General features: G+C 45.2%; 1 protein-coding gene across 1 annotated transcript in view; it reads right to left on the bottom strand.

The window, feature by feature from the left end:
* Positions 1-15,540, bottom strand: part of LOC149370472 (apical endosomal glycoprotein-like) — a 71,217-nt gene that overhangs the window by 42,826 nt on the left and 12,851 nt on the right. The window contains exons 7-11 of the mRNA XM_089577815.1: positions 14,059-14,169; positions 9,650-9,900; positions 6,793-7,024; positions 4,722-4,841; positions 2,316-2,452 (exon numbers count right to left, since the gene is read on the bottom strand). Of these exons, the coding sequence (XP_089433941.1) occupies positions 2,316-2,452; positions 4,722-4,841; positions 6,793-7,024; positions 9,650-9,900; positions 14,059-14,169 (851 nt within the window). The remainder of the gene's footprint in view (positions 1-2,315; positions 2,453-4,721; positions 4,842-6,792; positions 7,025-9,649; positions 9,901-14,058; positions 14,170-15,540) is intronic.

Here is a 15,540-nt window from a genome sequence, read left to right as displayed (position 1 = left end):
AGTGACCTTTTTCTGGTTTGAGAGAAAGACCAGCGGAACGTATGGCCTCAAAAACAGCGCGAAAACGTTTCAGGTGTTCATCGAACGTGTCGGAGAAGATCACGATATCTTGGAGATATACGAGGCACGACTGCCACTTCAGGCCAGACAGCACGGTGTCCATCATTCGTTGGAATGTGGCAGGTGCCGAGAACAAGCCAAGAGGGGGCACCTTAAACGCGTATAAGCCGTCAGTCGTAATAAAGGCGGTCTTCTCTCGGTCGTGTTTGTCTACCTCTATTTGCCAATATCCACTGCGGAGGTCAAGGGAGGAAAGCGCGTGGCATGGCGCAGGCTGTCTAGGGAGTCATCAATGCGTGACAGAGGGTACATATCCTTTTTCGTGACGTTATTGAGGGGCCTGCAATCCACCCAGAATCTGAGGGTGCCATCTTTCTTCGTGACGAGGACAACAGGCGATGCCCAGGGTCTCGTGGACGGTTCTATGACGCCATCCTGGAGCATTTGTGTTCTGTTGAAGGCACCAGATAAGGGCGCTGACATAGTGGTCTTTGGTCGTCAGCAACGATAATTCGGTGTTTGGTAAGTAGCGTCTGTCGCACCTTGGAAGTTCATGCAAAACAGTCGCGGAACGAAGAGATGAGGTTTTCTACGTAACGTTTCTGACTGGCCGAGACGTGCGGGTTTACGTCGGTCGGAATGGCTGTAGCCGTCCCCTCTTCGAGGTCTGACGTCGTGGACAAAGAGCATTGCCTGGTACACTCTCCAAGCTCCTAAAAAAAAAGCGACGGCCTCTGTATTCGTTAAATGTTGCGGTTCACGGGTAAAGTTGATTTCGGTGCGACCGTTGGCAAGTTCTACTAGGCCTCCAGCTACACAAAGTTGCCATGTGGGTAGCAGCGACATGTTCGCTTCAGCGATGCCAAGAATGCTGGTGCTGTCATTACACTCGACTCTGACGAACTTGCTGGCTAGCGGAGGGATCGTTATGTGGTCGTCACATCGGCGCATCATTACTCTGCTGGGTTAGGTGTTGGTGTCAACGGCTCGCTGGGCGGAAAAATGCACCATGAGCTCCGGAAGATCGATAACCGCACCATACTCTTGAAGCAAATCCATGCCCAGAATCAGGTCTTGGTAACAGTCACGTAATACGGCAAAAGAGCCAATGAAAGTAAGACCGCGGATTTCGATGCGGCAGGTGCAGACGCGGATCGGCGTCACTCCACGGCCACCGGCAATGCGGATCACGGGTCCACACCAAGGCGTCAGAACCTTACGGAGAGTCATGGCGAGCTGACTGCTCAATACAGAAAAATCAGCACCGGTATCGACGAGTGCGGTAACTTCATAACTGTCGGCGGTTACCAAAATTTTCCCCAGAAACTAATCGTTCGCAGCATGACGGTGAGGTCGCCGGATCGGGTCGTCACCACCCGGGCCGTAGCTTCGAATCGTCGCGTGGAGGCTGTTGACTCTGTGCAGTGGCGGCCCCCCTGCTCCCGGAGGACGCCGTCTTCGGTTTTCCCGGTGAGGGGACGTGCGTCTGAACTGACCAGAGATTGAGGGTCGCCTGGGCGATGCAAAGCGCCCCGGGTATGGCGATCGCGACTGGCGCCGCTTCGAGGTCGGGGGCAGCACGTGAGCTGCGAGGTACTCCTCTGTCCTGCGCTCTTTCACCATTACGTCGTGCGTATGGCAATAAACAGCATGCAATGTGTTTTCAAGTGACTTATGCCAAAAAATGATGCTTCTTTACTTGCAAATAAAGTAAAACCATTCCCATTCGTATTGCAACACATTCTAGAAGTCGTAAGAGACACTGAAGACTACTCCATTCATTTTTTGATTTGTGGTAAAAATTGTTTCTCGATGCTTTTTCTGGTATGTTGATGTTTTGCGGGCAGCTACACATGTACACAATTATTGCTAAAAAAATAACCGACAACTTTTCCCGCCAAAAGATTCTAAATCGCAACGTCTACATTAAAATGACTGCTGGATCATTTTTTAATACCAATGGCGGTGTAGCCTACCGTCTGGAATCCATGCAGAAAAACTGTATCGACGCACCACCCTTCGTTTCTAAATTCGACCAGTGACGGCAACACCTGTACCTAATTTCCTGGACTTTTGTAACTTAAAAACTCTCCGTTCTCAGGGAATGGGGCGGCCTTGTTCTTATGATGCGGTAAAGTATCGATGCCGGCCAAGCTCAACACGTCTTAAAGAACAGCTTAAAGATGGAATTTTATTTTCCTCTTAGAACCAAGCTGAAGTTTATTAGCATGTTCGAGGCGCGTACTACAACTCACCATGAAGGGGGCGGGAAGGCGCTGATGCTCCATTGTAAAGAGTGTCCAGTCACTTGGAGCGGTGGGATCGGAGAATATATTTGTCGAGTGTATCACCCGTGTTCGAAGATCGAGGAACAAGACGCGGATCTCGCAACCTGATAGAAGACGAAAACAAACAAAAGGAATATATGTAGCTGTACGGGGAAATAGTTCACCTGCGGGCAGAAGAAAGGAAAATGGAAGGCGCATATGCTCAACAGCACTGATGTGCATCGCCTGAAATGGCTATACAGTTCCATGAACCAAGCCTTTTTCATTAAGCTTGGACCGAGATTCCGTATCACGGAAGCTTCGCCGATCTCAGGCGATACCTCAATGTGTTGCTACAATTGAGTTCCTACGAACTCGAGCCAGATTGCCGACATAGTGCGCTGGATGTACCCTTATAAGAAGGCGTTCAATTAAATAGAATATGCGCGTTCCTGCTCAGTTGGTGCATCTACTCCAGACTGTTTGCTTCGGCGCGAGATATAACATCATGCGGCTGCACCAGCGGCTGCACTTAAAGCCAAGTTGATTTGCAAAGGTAGCTTGATTTTTAATGCCGGTAAATGTATGCTAATAAAAAAATACAGAATGAAATAAATTGGCAATAAATAATATCTCAAAAGCAAGCATTTTCCAATTTACCTGATTTTATTTTTCAATTTCGTAATTATGCCATATGCAATCCCATTTTCTTTTCTTGTATACGATTTCTAAATAAATTTGAAGACCCCCCTCTCCCCCTCCCCCAGGCATAACAGAGCATGAAAGAAGCGCCTGATTCAAAGAAGCAGGGCACTATTCGCGTGTATGTTTCCTTTCTCAACTGTCTAGCTTGCTCAGTGTTTTTACAAATGGAAAGTTTCGCTGTTACCTCGGCACCTAGTATTGCCAGGTGCTTTACACCATCTTTCGAAACGTTCCTCTCCTGACGAACTACTGGTTGAGCATTTCTATGCTCATGTCATACTTTCCTCCTTCCACGCTAACCACTCTCCGAGTGGTTCACATGGCAACACACCCATCATTTACGCCGACACCTACGACAGGCTACGACATACTACAACGACGCGAATCCTGGGTACAGGCGCATAACAGGTGTTACTGTAAAAGGGCCTCATCATAAAATGTAAGCTAAAGCATCGTGAAAACGTGAGTTAGCCCTTTGTTGAATTCAGTACGTGGCTAGTCACATTCTTATGCGGTGGGTAGTGTGAATGACTCAGCTACAGAGTCTGCGGTTGGTTATGCAGTGGCTTTTTTCCGCAAATGGTTGACGAGGAGCATAAGTGTTATGGTAAATAATGAGATGATGGCGGAGTCTATGGGGATGCTAACGTTTGTGAAAAACACTTAGAAGGAACTTTTTTTCTGCTCAATTATAGTGACGAAATATTGAATCTGATTTTAATGACACTGACGAAAGCTATTCTGAGATACTCAAACACAATGGTGACCGGTGAAGTACTTGTACAGAAGGAACGTAAGTTTGGGTGCAGTTTTCTGCTAGTGTTCTTTCCAATCACTGAGACCGCTGAACTCTAGGCGATTCGTCCGGAACATATCTTCGTGGATATGTTTGACAATGATGATTACGATAGCGTCCCTAGTGATGTATCGACTCTCCGTGTTTAACGACACAAGTTACTGAGTTGGGCAGAGTAAACCCAATTCCTGTGCCTAAGGAACCATTTAGAACATTTATCGACTCTCCTGCCGCATTATAAGACTGGTACCGTTAATAGAGGCGCAAATGCCCTTTGCTTATCCAAAGGACACGGTGAAGCAAGGTTTTAGGATAAGTTACTGCGGGACAATATATTATGCACAGTAGAGTATGGCCTGGTGGTGGTAGTTACATACAACACATTGTATAAAGAACAGCACGGAATAAGAAGGACCAAGAATCGGTTTTTTAGTAAAGGGTTCTTGGTGTATTCCGTAATTTTTTGCGTACACCATATACTATTTCATTTCAGCAATATGTTATGTGCCATGAGAGAGTTAGGAGTAAATGAGCTGGAAAGATGGTAACCGTTTAAATCTGCGACATACATTCTGTACATCAGCAACAGTACCATACATGAGAATTACTGATAGGCATATTAACTCGATGATTTAGATAAGGTACTACTTACGCCGGACGCAGTGGCCACATCAAAGCTTTAAAACTCCCTCATCCCCCCGTTTCCAAGACGACACTGCTGAAAACAAGTTAGCCGAGTTACTATGAATTTAGCTATATGAGTTCCTTGCACAGATAATTTCCGTTCTCTGATTTGTCCAGGGCCCTTTTCCCAAGCATTTCACCCCAGGAAACTTGAGCACCATGCCGGGAGAACTCATGTACAGATTAGAATAATCACCAAGTCGACTTACCTTCCGTTAGGTAATAGTACATTCTGAAACAGCCAACGGGGCCAATGTTGAGTACTTCGCTGAGGACACCACCGACTCCGCTGCTTGATAGGTCCTCGCCGTCAAGGAGAAGGTAATGCCCTTAGAAAACAAGAAAGTACGTGTAAGGTGCATGGGCTAAACGCCTTTTTCATAAGATACACTGTCGTTCACGATTTGACGGAAGAAAACAACTACGGCAGATGCGCGTGAGTGACATAATTTTCTGTCAATAGGATCAGATTAAACAGGCTCTCGCAACACGGTTCTAAATTTTGATATGCCAAAAATTTTTTTTGCTAGCTACTATCGTCTTGTAAGTGCGAACTCTGATTACTCCTCCACCTTAACATACCGGCTGGCAACACTTGACGCTAGAGCCCTTTCGCAATGATTAAGAAGCCTAGATATGTTTCTTGGATGTAGTTCGCTCCGCAGAGCCACGGGAAGTCATGGCTGTCATATATACTCAGCCTGGGAAACTAAAACGCTGACCTCTTGCCGCTTGCTTGTAGGCACTTGGTCAAGTAGGTGTCATGGCAACACAACCGCGGAGCCACGTTGTCTTATACATTGTAGTTAGCACTTTTGCGTTCTGAACTTCACAGAGCCGAAATTAAATTAACATGTGAGTTACCCGAAGCAGCAACGGCGGATAGAAACGATAAGATAAACTACAAGGCTTAATTGGGCAACATGCTACGTAGCAGAATGGCCTAGTAGTAGATATAGGATCAATAAAAAATGCTTACATGTTTGAGTTTTAAACCTGAGAAGGCTGCTCATGTTTTAATTTGAAGTTTTTAAGTAAACATCGCCCAATATGAAATCGAATTGAAGCAGATCACGAAACCGGCAACTTTAGTCAAATGAAAGTTGAGAATCCGGCACAGGCGCCAGCTTGGAGTAATGTGTGTGCCATAACGTTATCACCGACGAGAATTAGACGATGCCCACATGTACTGAGAAACAAAGTTCCTGCCAGGAAGCTTCGACACTCTGCGGTACCGTATGCTCGGACAAATGTGACTTCAGTGAATTTACTCCCAACAGAGTGCACACGTAATCCCCAGCGCGGGTTGTTCACAGACAAGGTCAACGAAAACATGCCTGTTTTTTTTTTTTAATGAATGGCTCTTCCGAGATGCCGACAAGACGGGTCATAAGAACTCAGTGTCATAAATTTGGGCTTTGCTGGTAAGTAGCACCTTCAGGTATTGCGTCATTGCCTCATTTTCACGTTCTATGGTAAGCACGCCACAATGTAGTCAGGACTGCTGTTAAGATTTCAGAGAACAGCCACTGCCGAGAATCAAGAATTAAAGTACGGCCGAAACCGCCGAGTGCTTTTGGCCGTCAGTTTCGATCTTTGGGTCAAAGAAACATCAGACGAGTAGCTTTGAAATTTATAAAAACGCGTTGCGCTTACTAGCCGGAAACGATACAGGCATAGATATCACGCCACATGTGACAACCAGCGATCTGCAGCTCCAAAATTTTTGCGATTAATTTTGCATAAGTGAGTAGCTGTGTGCGTGTACGCTTGTGAATATGTACAGTCTTTGTCAAAAGTAACCAGGCTCCATGGTTTGCTTCTCATTCGTATAACAGAGCAATTACGGCCTCCCTAAAGATAAAAAAGTTCTTTGAAGGAGAGAACAGGGGTCCTTCTTACCATACAGATATTTAGAGCTTGAGGGCTGGCATAATAGCTTTAATATACGACTGAGAAGAAAAACGTGCAGCCTGGTTACTTTTGACAAAGGCAGTACGTGTATATACGCGGCCCCACGCTGATGTGCGCGAATAAAATGAAGGGCCACGCACCCAAACAAACACGATCTACGCATTTTTCGTTGTGCAAGGTAATTCATGGGTCGTTCTGAGAATATATTCATTGTGTCAACCATGATGTATTTGAGCGAAATACGAATTGCTGACACCTTTCACCATTTTCGTGTTTACCAAAGAAAGTTACACTCTCTTATATTTGACTGCACGTGTTAATGAACGTCGTGTTCGAGCTCCAAAAAAAACAGCGAATAATGCTCACCTTCAGCCGTTCCCAATGTGTGATCATTTTCGAGCTGCGAGAAACGAGATGCGGTGCGCCCTTTGTGGCGGTACCATATTGCCCAGGTGTCGTTCTGAACGGAGTGCCAATTGCACATGTCCACTTCAAAGGAGCAGCTGCCCGGAGGAGGGCACGGCGTCTCGCTTAAACTAATATCGTCCACAGCAACTGCGTCCACCGGAGCTCCGCTTGTTGATCCGGTGAACAAAATCTGCGCGGGCCGAAAAGTAATCACCCTGAACATAGAAATGCAAACAGCCTGCCGTAAAAATTGCTCCAATTAACGAATTTTACTCGTGCTTTGAAAAGGCTGCTCTTGTTAGTACCCACCATTGTGCAGCAATAACTGAAGGGATTATTTATTTTTCATATACTTGATAAGTTTGTCAATAAACGGCGGCTTACATGCATTTTTCGCTTAAACACGCCCTGAATGTCGCCGGTCGACCAGCTGTCGCCCCTTGACAAGGTTGAGCGACGAGTGATTGCCAGCATGACATGAGGACATTGCACAGCAAAAATACATGATTTAAATCACTCCCACACAGAACAAAGACGCTGAATATCGGTTTGGTATAGTCTGTCAGATTACTGTTAATAACTAATAAGGAGAAAGGATCATCTCCTGAGGAATAAATAATAAGTGTAGTGCTACAGATCAAGCTCTTCACTTTCTGGCACTATGTATTTGTGACCTTACGGGCTGCACGCTACTGCCGAAGATTCCAGCAGCCTCATTACGATATTGACAGACCTCAATATTGCGATATTTGCAGAAAAAAACAAAACTCTTCAAACACTACAAAGCTAAGAAAAAGGAAACACATAACTTCAGAGATGTAACCTAAATGTTTTTTGCACCTTTTCACAACACCGGGCTCTGATGAACGCCTCGCTGATTAACAGCTGACTCATTCTCGCATTCGCGAAACAGAACTAAAAACCTAGGGCCTCCACTTGCTGCGAGTGACGGAAGATAGCAAGAGCACTGTTCGCAACAGGTCATTTTTCAAGGAAGAAAGCATTGAAATTGCGGATGTGGTCGCCGACTGTGGCAGTGCACGCACAGTTGGGCACAAAAGTTTCCAGGACGCGTCATCGAGGGGCCCAAAGTGATAGCACCGTGATTAGCCGCTGCGAGGAGACTACACTTGTCGAGGTGAAAGTCGGACGCACGTGCTTTGCATTGTGCTAGTGATATCAGGTTGTCGCTAAGAAACATGGCAGCATTTATCAAAAACCGCTTGTCGCGCGTCCTGTAGAATTTCGTGCCCCCATAGTACGCTCACTTGCAGCCCAAGAAGCAAGGTTATTCAGTACAGCTGACGCACGCGCCGTAATTATGAGGCGGTCCCTGTCTCTTAGTACGCGTGAACAGTCTCTGATAGTTTCGTTGTTGCTAGGTACCATGCACAGCACCCGCCATTTATCGCTTTTGAAAACGGTGCTGACCAGCCCCAATTTGTGTCTTATAGATATCTTATCGAAAAGGGTCTTATCTTATCGAAATCTTATCGATGTCTTATCGGAAAGGCGTGAATTTAAATTGAGAACAGCCCAGCCAACTAATAAATAAAAATGATAGGTGTAAAGTCAACAGAAAGGAAGAGTGCAGAGTGGGTCGGAGAGAAAACGCGAGTTAATGACATTCTTGTCAAATAAGGAAGAAATGGGCAGAAAGCGTTGCGCGAAGGGAAGATAACCGATGCTAGTCAAGGCATACCTAACAATTCTGGACAAATGCAGTTTTGAACAAGAAGGAGTTTATGAACGCATTTTTTTCACATATTGTACAATTTAACTATCACAGTCAATATATCTGAAGATCTCCCTTCGGCAAGCTTGCATTTGATTCCTCGTAATGATTTTTGCTATCATCAAAAGCGTTTCCCTTTGGTTTTCTATGGCAATCTTAACTGCCCGATGCGGGCGATGGCAACTCGATAAAATAAAGACCTTGCTACATATCGGAAGAATGAACCCTTACCTTCAATATTTCTGTGTTCTGTTGGGTTTAATGGCAGATAGGCAGCCAAGGCCATCATGCCCCAACACCAGTTCAATATTTTTTCATTAACTTACACTTTTTCCTATGTCAAACGTTTTCTCCAAGAATGTTGTACATGGCAGACTCTCCAGCGTGTGAGCAGTGCGGTTGTGATTAAACGATCGGACACCTCTGTGACTGCCCTCGTTTTGAGCGAGAGCGTGTTTTTCTGTTTGCTACTCTGTGCCACTTGGACTCGCGTCCTCTAACAGAGTCCAACGTTCCGGGGCCTTGGACACAACATTCCTCACTAAGGAAAGCGGTGAAAGCACTCCTGAGATTCTTAGGCGACTCGGGGTTGTATTCCAGTCTATAATCTTTAAGTTTCTGTGCTCGCCCTCTGTCCCCGTGACGTAGTGGTCGCTGGACACTTAGAAAACTAATTTATTGCCGTTCTTTTTCCTTTTTCCCCTTTGTTCCTCTTCCCAAGTGTAGGGTAGCCAACTGGGCATCGCCTGGTTAACCTCCCTGCCTTTCCCTCCATTTCTCTCTCTCACTCTATACATATAAAAAAGTGTATCCCATGAGAAGGTATGCAAGCGAGATGGGGGGGGGAGCAGAAATTCAGGTGGGAGGTTGAGATATGGAACTCTGTGGGTAATATGGTTGCCGCAGCTGGCGAAAGAAACTGGTTAACTGGAGAGATATCGGAGAGACATCCTTTCCGCAGAGGACATGATATTGTCATGCTGCTAATGATGGTCTATCATTCCTGTATGTCAACATGCCGGCAAAGAATTAATTTTTATTCATTAGAATATTGAAAAACATTTGACACGGCGCACTCACAGCAGTAGCAGTACTCGGTCGGCTTAGCGGGAAGGAACCAGAGATCCATTCGGAGAAATGGCTGCCTTCGCGGCTCAGAAACCAAGCCTTGCCCTCAACTCCGTCGTTGTCGGTTGGAATTATGCTCAGAGTACTGCCATAAGTACCCGCCATGAAGTACCAGAATCGGAGGCACTGGTGGATCGAAGCGTTGTACCACCCTATGGGGCTGAGCATGCGACTGCCTGCCGACTTCATCAGGGCATACCCTCCTGCGCATAACGTAAAGTGGTAATTTATCCACCATTGGCATAAAAACTGAATTCGAGGTTACAGTTCTTATAAGAAATAAGCGAAATTACACGTAGAGAACATGCTTTATTGTTTGCTACATTCACCAAGTCTTCGGCTGGAAGAATCACTATTATACGCTGCAGCAGTTGGCATTCCAAATGACAAAAAGTCAACTTATCTGTGGAGCCTAGAAAGGACACGGGACATTTCCGAGGAGAAACTGCTAAGCGTAGGCGCAAAAGGCTTTAAAGGAACAGTAAGGATGACCGCATTCAGTGATTGGTTAGTATTTCTGGGTTTTAATTCGCCAAAGCGACTAAGACAACGGGGACACCATAGTGAAGGGCTCCCGATAATTTCGGCCACCTGGGGTTCTTCAATACGCGCTGGCATGGCACAGTACACGGGCCTTTTGCACTGAGCCTTCGTAATACGACCGCTGCGGCCGGGATCGAACCTGCGTCGCTGGTTCAGCAGGCGAGCACCATAACGACTGAGCCACCACAGCGAGTTCCAGCAGCTAAAGGGACTTACTTGGTGGTTAGAGTTTTGAAATGACGGGTGGTGGAGCATAGCCACCGTGGTCTGTCCATGAAGTTTTAGGTGTTGACGCACCGCAATTTACTTGCAAAATTTAGCTATAGTGGAAATACTTGTTTTTTTGTTTCTCTTCCTTAGAAACTTGCAAGTTTCGTTTGGGCCGGTCAACCTAATTTATACTGGTGTGGCACCACAGGGACAGGGACAGAGACAGAGTGACAACAACACAAGTGCTCACTAACAACTGACAAAATTTATTAAAACCACAAAAAAATATATAGCCAACCTAATTTTTTTCGTAACTGTCCCCTTGAAACATAGATATGTCTGTTTGTACAGTAGTGAACAAAAATCCGTGATACTTTTATTTCCTCGTATAAATTAAAAATATATCAGATGTAGAAACATCTTTGCTATTTCTGAGCATATTTTGAAGCAAAAATTCAGGGGGGCACTTTGTTGACCTAAAGTGCGGTGAGGCGAAAGCCTTAAGCGTGTTGTTGCTGCTTGTGTCACTGATGTGTTGGTAAGATGTCAAGCTTCGAAACGCGACAGCGTCTTGCAACGCTACCAGGGAGTCCACAGAACGCCATCGCCCGTTCGGCTCTACGCCTTGTTCGTCGGTAAATTGGTTTTTGAGGAAAGGAAATTTATCTGTCTCGCATGCCTCGGTGGACACCTGAACCTCGCCGTAACGGGAAGGGAGGAAGATGGGAATGAACGAAGACACCTTATTCACTAGACGCGCCTCTGTTCATTCCAAACTATCGAGCTGGCATGGCGCAGTGGTTAGCACGCTCGTCTGGCACTCCGGAGACCGGGGATCTATTCCCGAACACGACCAATTTCCTACGTGGATTTATTTATTTATACGGCCTGGTCAGAAAGGTTAAATAGGCTAATTGGGTGATTAGGTAATTAACTAAACTAGGTCCCACTTGGAGCATCACTATACGATCCCTTTAATCGGCTCCATGGTTACTAACCTAAGTGCAATTGGCCCCGTTTGAAATTCGCGCACTGTGATGTCACGACCGTTTCGAGCAACTGAAAAGCGTGACATTTCTGTCGACAACTCCTGCTTACAACGATGAGGCATTAAAGGGTTCCGCCTTAATAATGCCATTTTCTTCGGTCAGAAGGTGTTGGCAGCCTAACTGTTCACCCTCAGCTCGTTTTTATTTCAGTCCTTTCACGGGCGCTCCTCATTGCGTTCATTTGCCGTCTATTCTGAAGTATCGTTAACTTGCTTTCGTTTTGAGAGGACACAGTGTAAGGTGAAGTGTAGTAATGCATATTCTTATAAGCAATCGGCGCAGTGCCAAGTTAATATAACGTCATGAGGAGTGCTCAAACGGTAATTATCCGCTGCCAGAACTGTGGGAGGAAACGCCATAAACAATCATTAGATTTCAGAGCAGCGCAGTCTACCCTTTCACAAATTTTGAAAAGATAGAGAGTTATACGTCGTTTGGTTTCGATCTTCGCAGTGGACACACCAGAACGACCAACGAAATTTTCGTGAAAGACATTGTTAGCGGGAGCCTAAAAACTGCACATACACTGTTACTAACATTTCCGACGGATTGGCCCTGTTATCAGGTTGTGCAACAACTACATGGATTACAAGACGACACGTGCAATGCTCTAAACTAGACGACAGGAGCCCAGCTCAAACTATGCCCATGTGTGAAAAGAACTGGGTTTCTAGGATGGTGTAGGTTAAGGAAGACCTGGTGTGGATAGGTAACAAAGAGAATAGAGTGATTTCATTGGACTAATTGATGTTATTTTCTTTGCGGGAATGATAAGAATAGTCGTATTCGTTGCAGAAAACAATATTTATACGGACGTCATTATCAACTTCCCACATTAAACCACAGAGAGGGGAAGGTAATGGCACGTGGCCGATCCGCCTCTCGTGCAGTTTGCCTCCTAGATGAATTCAAAGCACCATGGGCTAAGAGGTTCACAAGGGCATCCCATGCTTCAATAGGCACGAAAGAATCCGGAATTTCGATGTGTTTTTTGTGCAGAATTACGAACCGATGCACTCTTCTACGCTTGTGAAAATTTGGGTGAAGAGGACGGTAGATTTTATGAGGTGGCGAAATTTTTCTACTAAGATTATTTTATTGGAATATATTTAGAAAAGCATCTCGCATTGTCCAAGGGGCAAAAAGGCTTGCAGCGCCCAACAGAAAGTAGAGAACATGCTGCAGAACTGAATAAACATAGAATAAACGTTCAGTGGCAGCTTCCTGGACATCATGGTCCTCAGGAGCGGGGCAGTGATCATCGGAAAAGACTTTCGTGCGATGTAATGACGCATTGTGTTATTGTGGAAGGCATTCTTGAAGTCGTTGCCTCATTTTAAAATCTAAAAATATATAATCACTGAGACCTTCGCGGAGCGCAGAACGCAGTTCTTTAACAAATTTGCTGTGGGAAAACATTGTCGATTAATATGACTGCAAACATAGGTTGCTATTTTGTAGAAACTCTGAAGTTGCCGTTCAAGCCAGCTCGTGAGCAAATGTTAGTGATGTGAAAAAGTCACTGTCGAAAAACTGAAATATCATATATTTTTGTTCACTACTGTATGGACAGCGTTTGTTAGAATGTAGTATCGGCATCAAATGAAACAGAAACAGCAGAAAGCGTGGCGATAGGCCCAATTGAGACCGCCTGCCTGTCGTTTTCAGAGAGAGGTGCCAATTTCCGGTTCGCGTTTGCGTCTATTTTCTTTGGCGTTCGTTTTCTTGCTTTGCCACTGGAGCGCCACGTTCCCGTTCCCGACCGTTCCCGATCGGCCTCCTGCGCTGTTCGCAACGCAACCAGATGCTGATAACATGGCATCGGTGGAAGCAAAACCAAAGCACTAGGTGTAATCGGTGGTAAGTATGAATGTGGCTCTCCAGTGGCCAAGAAAGAAAACGAACGCAAAGAAAATAGAAGTAAACTATCACGAATCGGAAATTTGCGTTTCTCTCTGATAACGAGGGCAGACGGCCTCAAATGGGCCAGTCGTCACTCGTTCCGCTGTTCGCATTTGCCTTGACGCCGATACTACATCCCAAGGGACTATTTTATAAGCCATGCTGAGCAGCTGCTAAACACTCTTGAAATTTTTACACTGGGCGCTGGCTAAGAGTGGTGCTCTTCGTAGTGAGAAACAGAAAGGTTGCAAAACGGCCTGCGCACACTTTGGTAGAAGCGTGTTGCGAAACGAAAGACACAGCTGGCTTTTCGAAGAGCCTGACTTCTAGAATGAAAAACAGGCATCGTGCCAATCTTTAAACTGACATTTAAAAAAGAGAAATGAGAAGGTAAACTTTTTATAAGGTATGCGCATCATATCAGTGTCTCATTTAAATTAATGGTGTTTTGCTTGCATACTAAATAATTTTGCACGAAAAATACCTTCTCTTTCTCATTTTCGGGCAACCCAAGAAGCAGGAAACTGTGCCAAATGTTGAAAAATATTTCGATCCTCGCTAGCAGAGGACCGCTATTTCGCATACATATTGCTTCCTATATTCCAAGAAATATTAGCCTGAAATTTGATGTCATTTGCAGTTATACGTGTGCTTTACCTGTGGGTGCTTGCATGGTATGGTCCATCTTAGGTTTCGTGGCTTTGATTCCCGTGGTTACTTCCCATTTGTCTAGTTTCCAGCCGCAGTCTCCTGACTCAAACGTACACACTGTTTGCAGAATAAACAATGAAGGCATTAGATTTAAGTAAAACATAATATTGGGCTAGTCGGTTCATAGTAATCGCCAAAAAGACTGCACGAGGACGACCGGACAAGAAGAGGCACAAAGATTGTCTTGAAGAGACATTTTGCCTTTTCTTGTCCCGTCGTCTTCACACAGTTTCTTTGGCAAGCATTAGATTTATTCATTGTTGACGCACGGCAGTACATGAATTAGTTCCCCTGGCTAAACGAATAAAAGTATAATAGGACCCCAGATGTCTGTGAGGAGCACTATAGGCTCTAATGATATGGAAAACCCCAGTAAAATCAGCGACGTTCGAACGAAAGTTCCTGCGAAGGAATTATGTTTTTCTGGTGGGCTACTAAGCGCATTGTCCGTATCAGAAAAGAATGGACGAACTTACACCTCTATTACATTTGCTTTTTTGACCCGCAGAATGGGCACAGTCGTCTTACAGGCACGTCAGTACAAATGGAACTTTGGAATATGCATGAATTATGTTTATAGATAATCAGTTTAGATTTAAAGGTGCACTGGAGAGGAACCTGAACTCGTCTTTTTGCCGCGGGAACTCGATCTACACGTTCCGAGCATTCTTAGAAACTTCGACTTATTGCCCTATGTGGCCGATTTCCCTAATTAAATCGAATTAACGTCCGGCTCGCGCCTTTATTTTTTGAATTCTCCCCGTACGGTGAGCGGAGTCGACCAACGCATGGAGTGCCTTTCAGCCAGATCCGTGGAGGCTTTGCTTTCGCTTTATTTTGTTTTTTAGGTTTCCGTGAAAAATAGTTTCATTCGCTGATAATATAGCCGCAAAATATGTCCGCAGAAATAAAAATACGCGCGAACTATTTGCTTCTACAGATTACTACGTATTACTCCGCCGATGGCAGAGAGGCAAGCCGCCACGGGACTGGGTGAAAGGCACTCCCCGCGTTGGTCGACTCCGCCAACCGTACGGAGAGAATTCAAATAAAAAAGGCGGGAGCCGGACGTCAATTCGATTTAATTAAGGAAATCAGCCATACAGGGCAATAAATCGAAGTTTCTGAGAATGCTCGGAATTTGTAGATTGAGTTCCCGCGGCAAAAAGACGAGTTCGAATTCCTCTTCACTGCACCTTTAAGTACAGGGACAGCTCCTGGTAATGATCGGTTTTAATGTGTTTCACCAGGTGCCATGAAATAGCCTTGTTAATCATTCCGACTAGAATTCTTGCGATCAGACACATCATTTAGGCATGCTTTATTTTTTATGCCGTTAAGCTCGATTGTTTCTAACTGCATTTCGCCCTGTCCTCTTGAGACTGGGCAGTGAAAAATTTGTCCGGTCTACAGACTGCGCAATATAAT

Source organism: Amblyomma mixtum, chromosome 1 (genome assembly GCF_055824585.1).
Source record: "Amblyomma mixtum isolate Tamu chromosome 1, ASM5582458v1, whole genome shotgun sequence".
In the NCBI taxonomy this organism is placed as follows: Eukaryota; Metazoa; Arthropoda; class Arachnida; order Ixodida; family Ixodidae; genus Amblyomma; species Amblyomma mixtum.
Note: the sequence above shows the minus strand (reverse complement) of the source record. Positions and strands in the feature narration are given on the sequence as shown.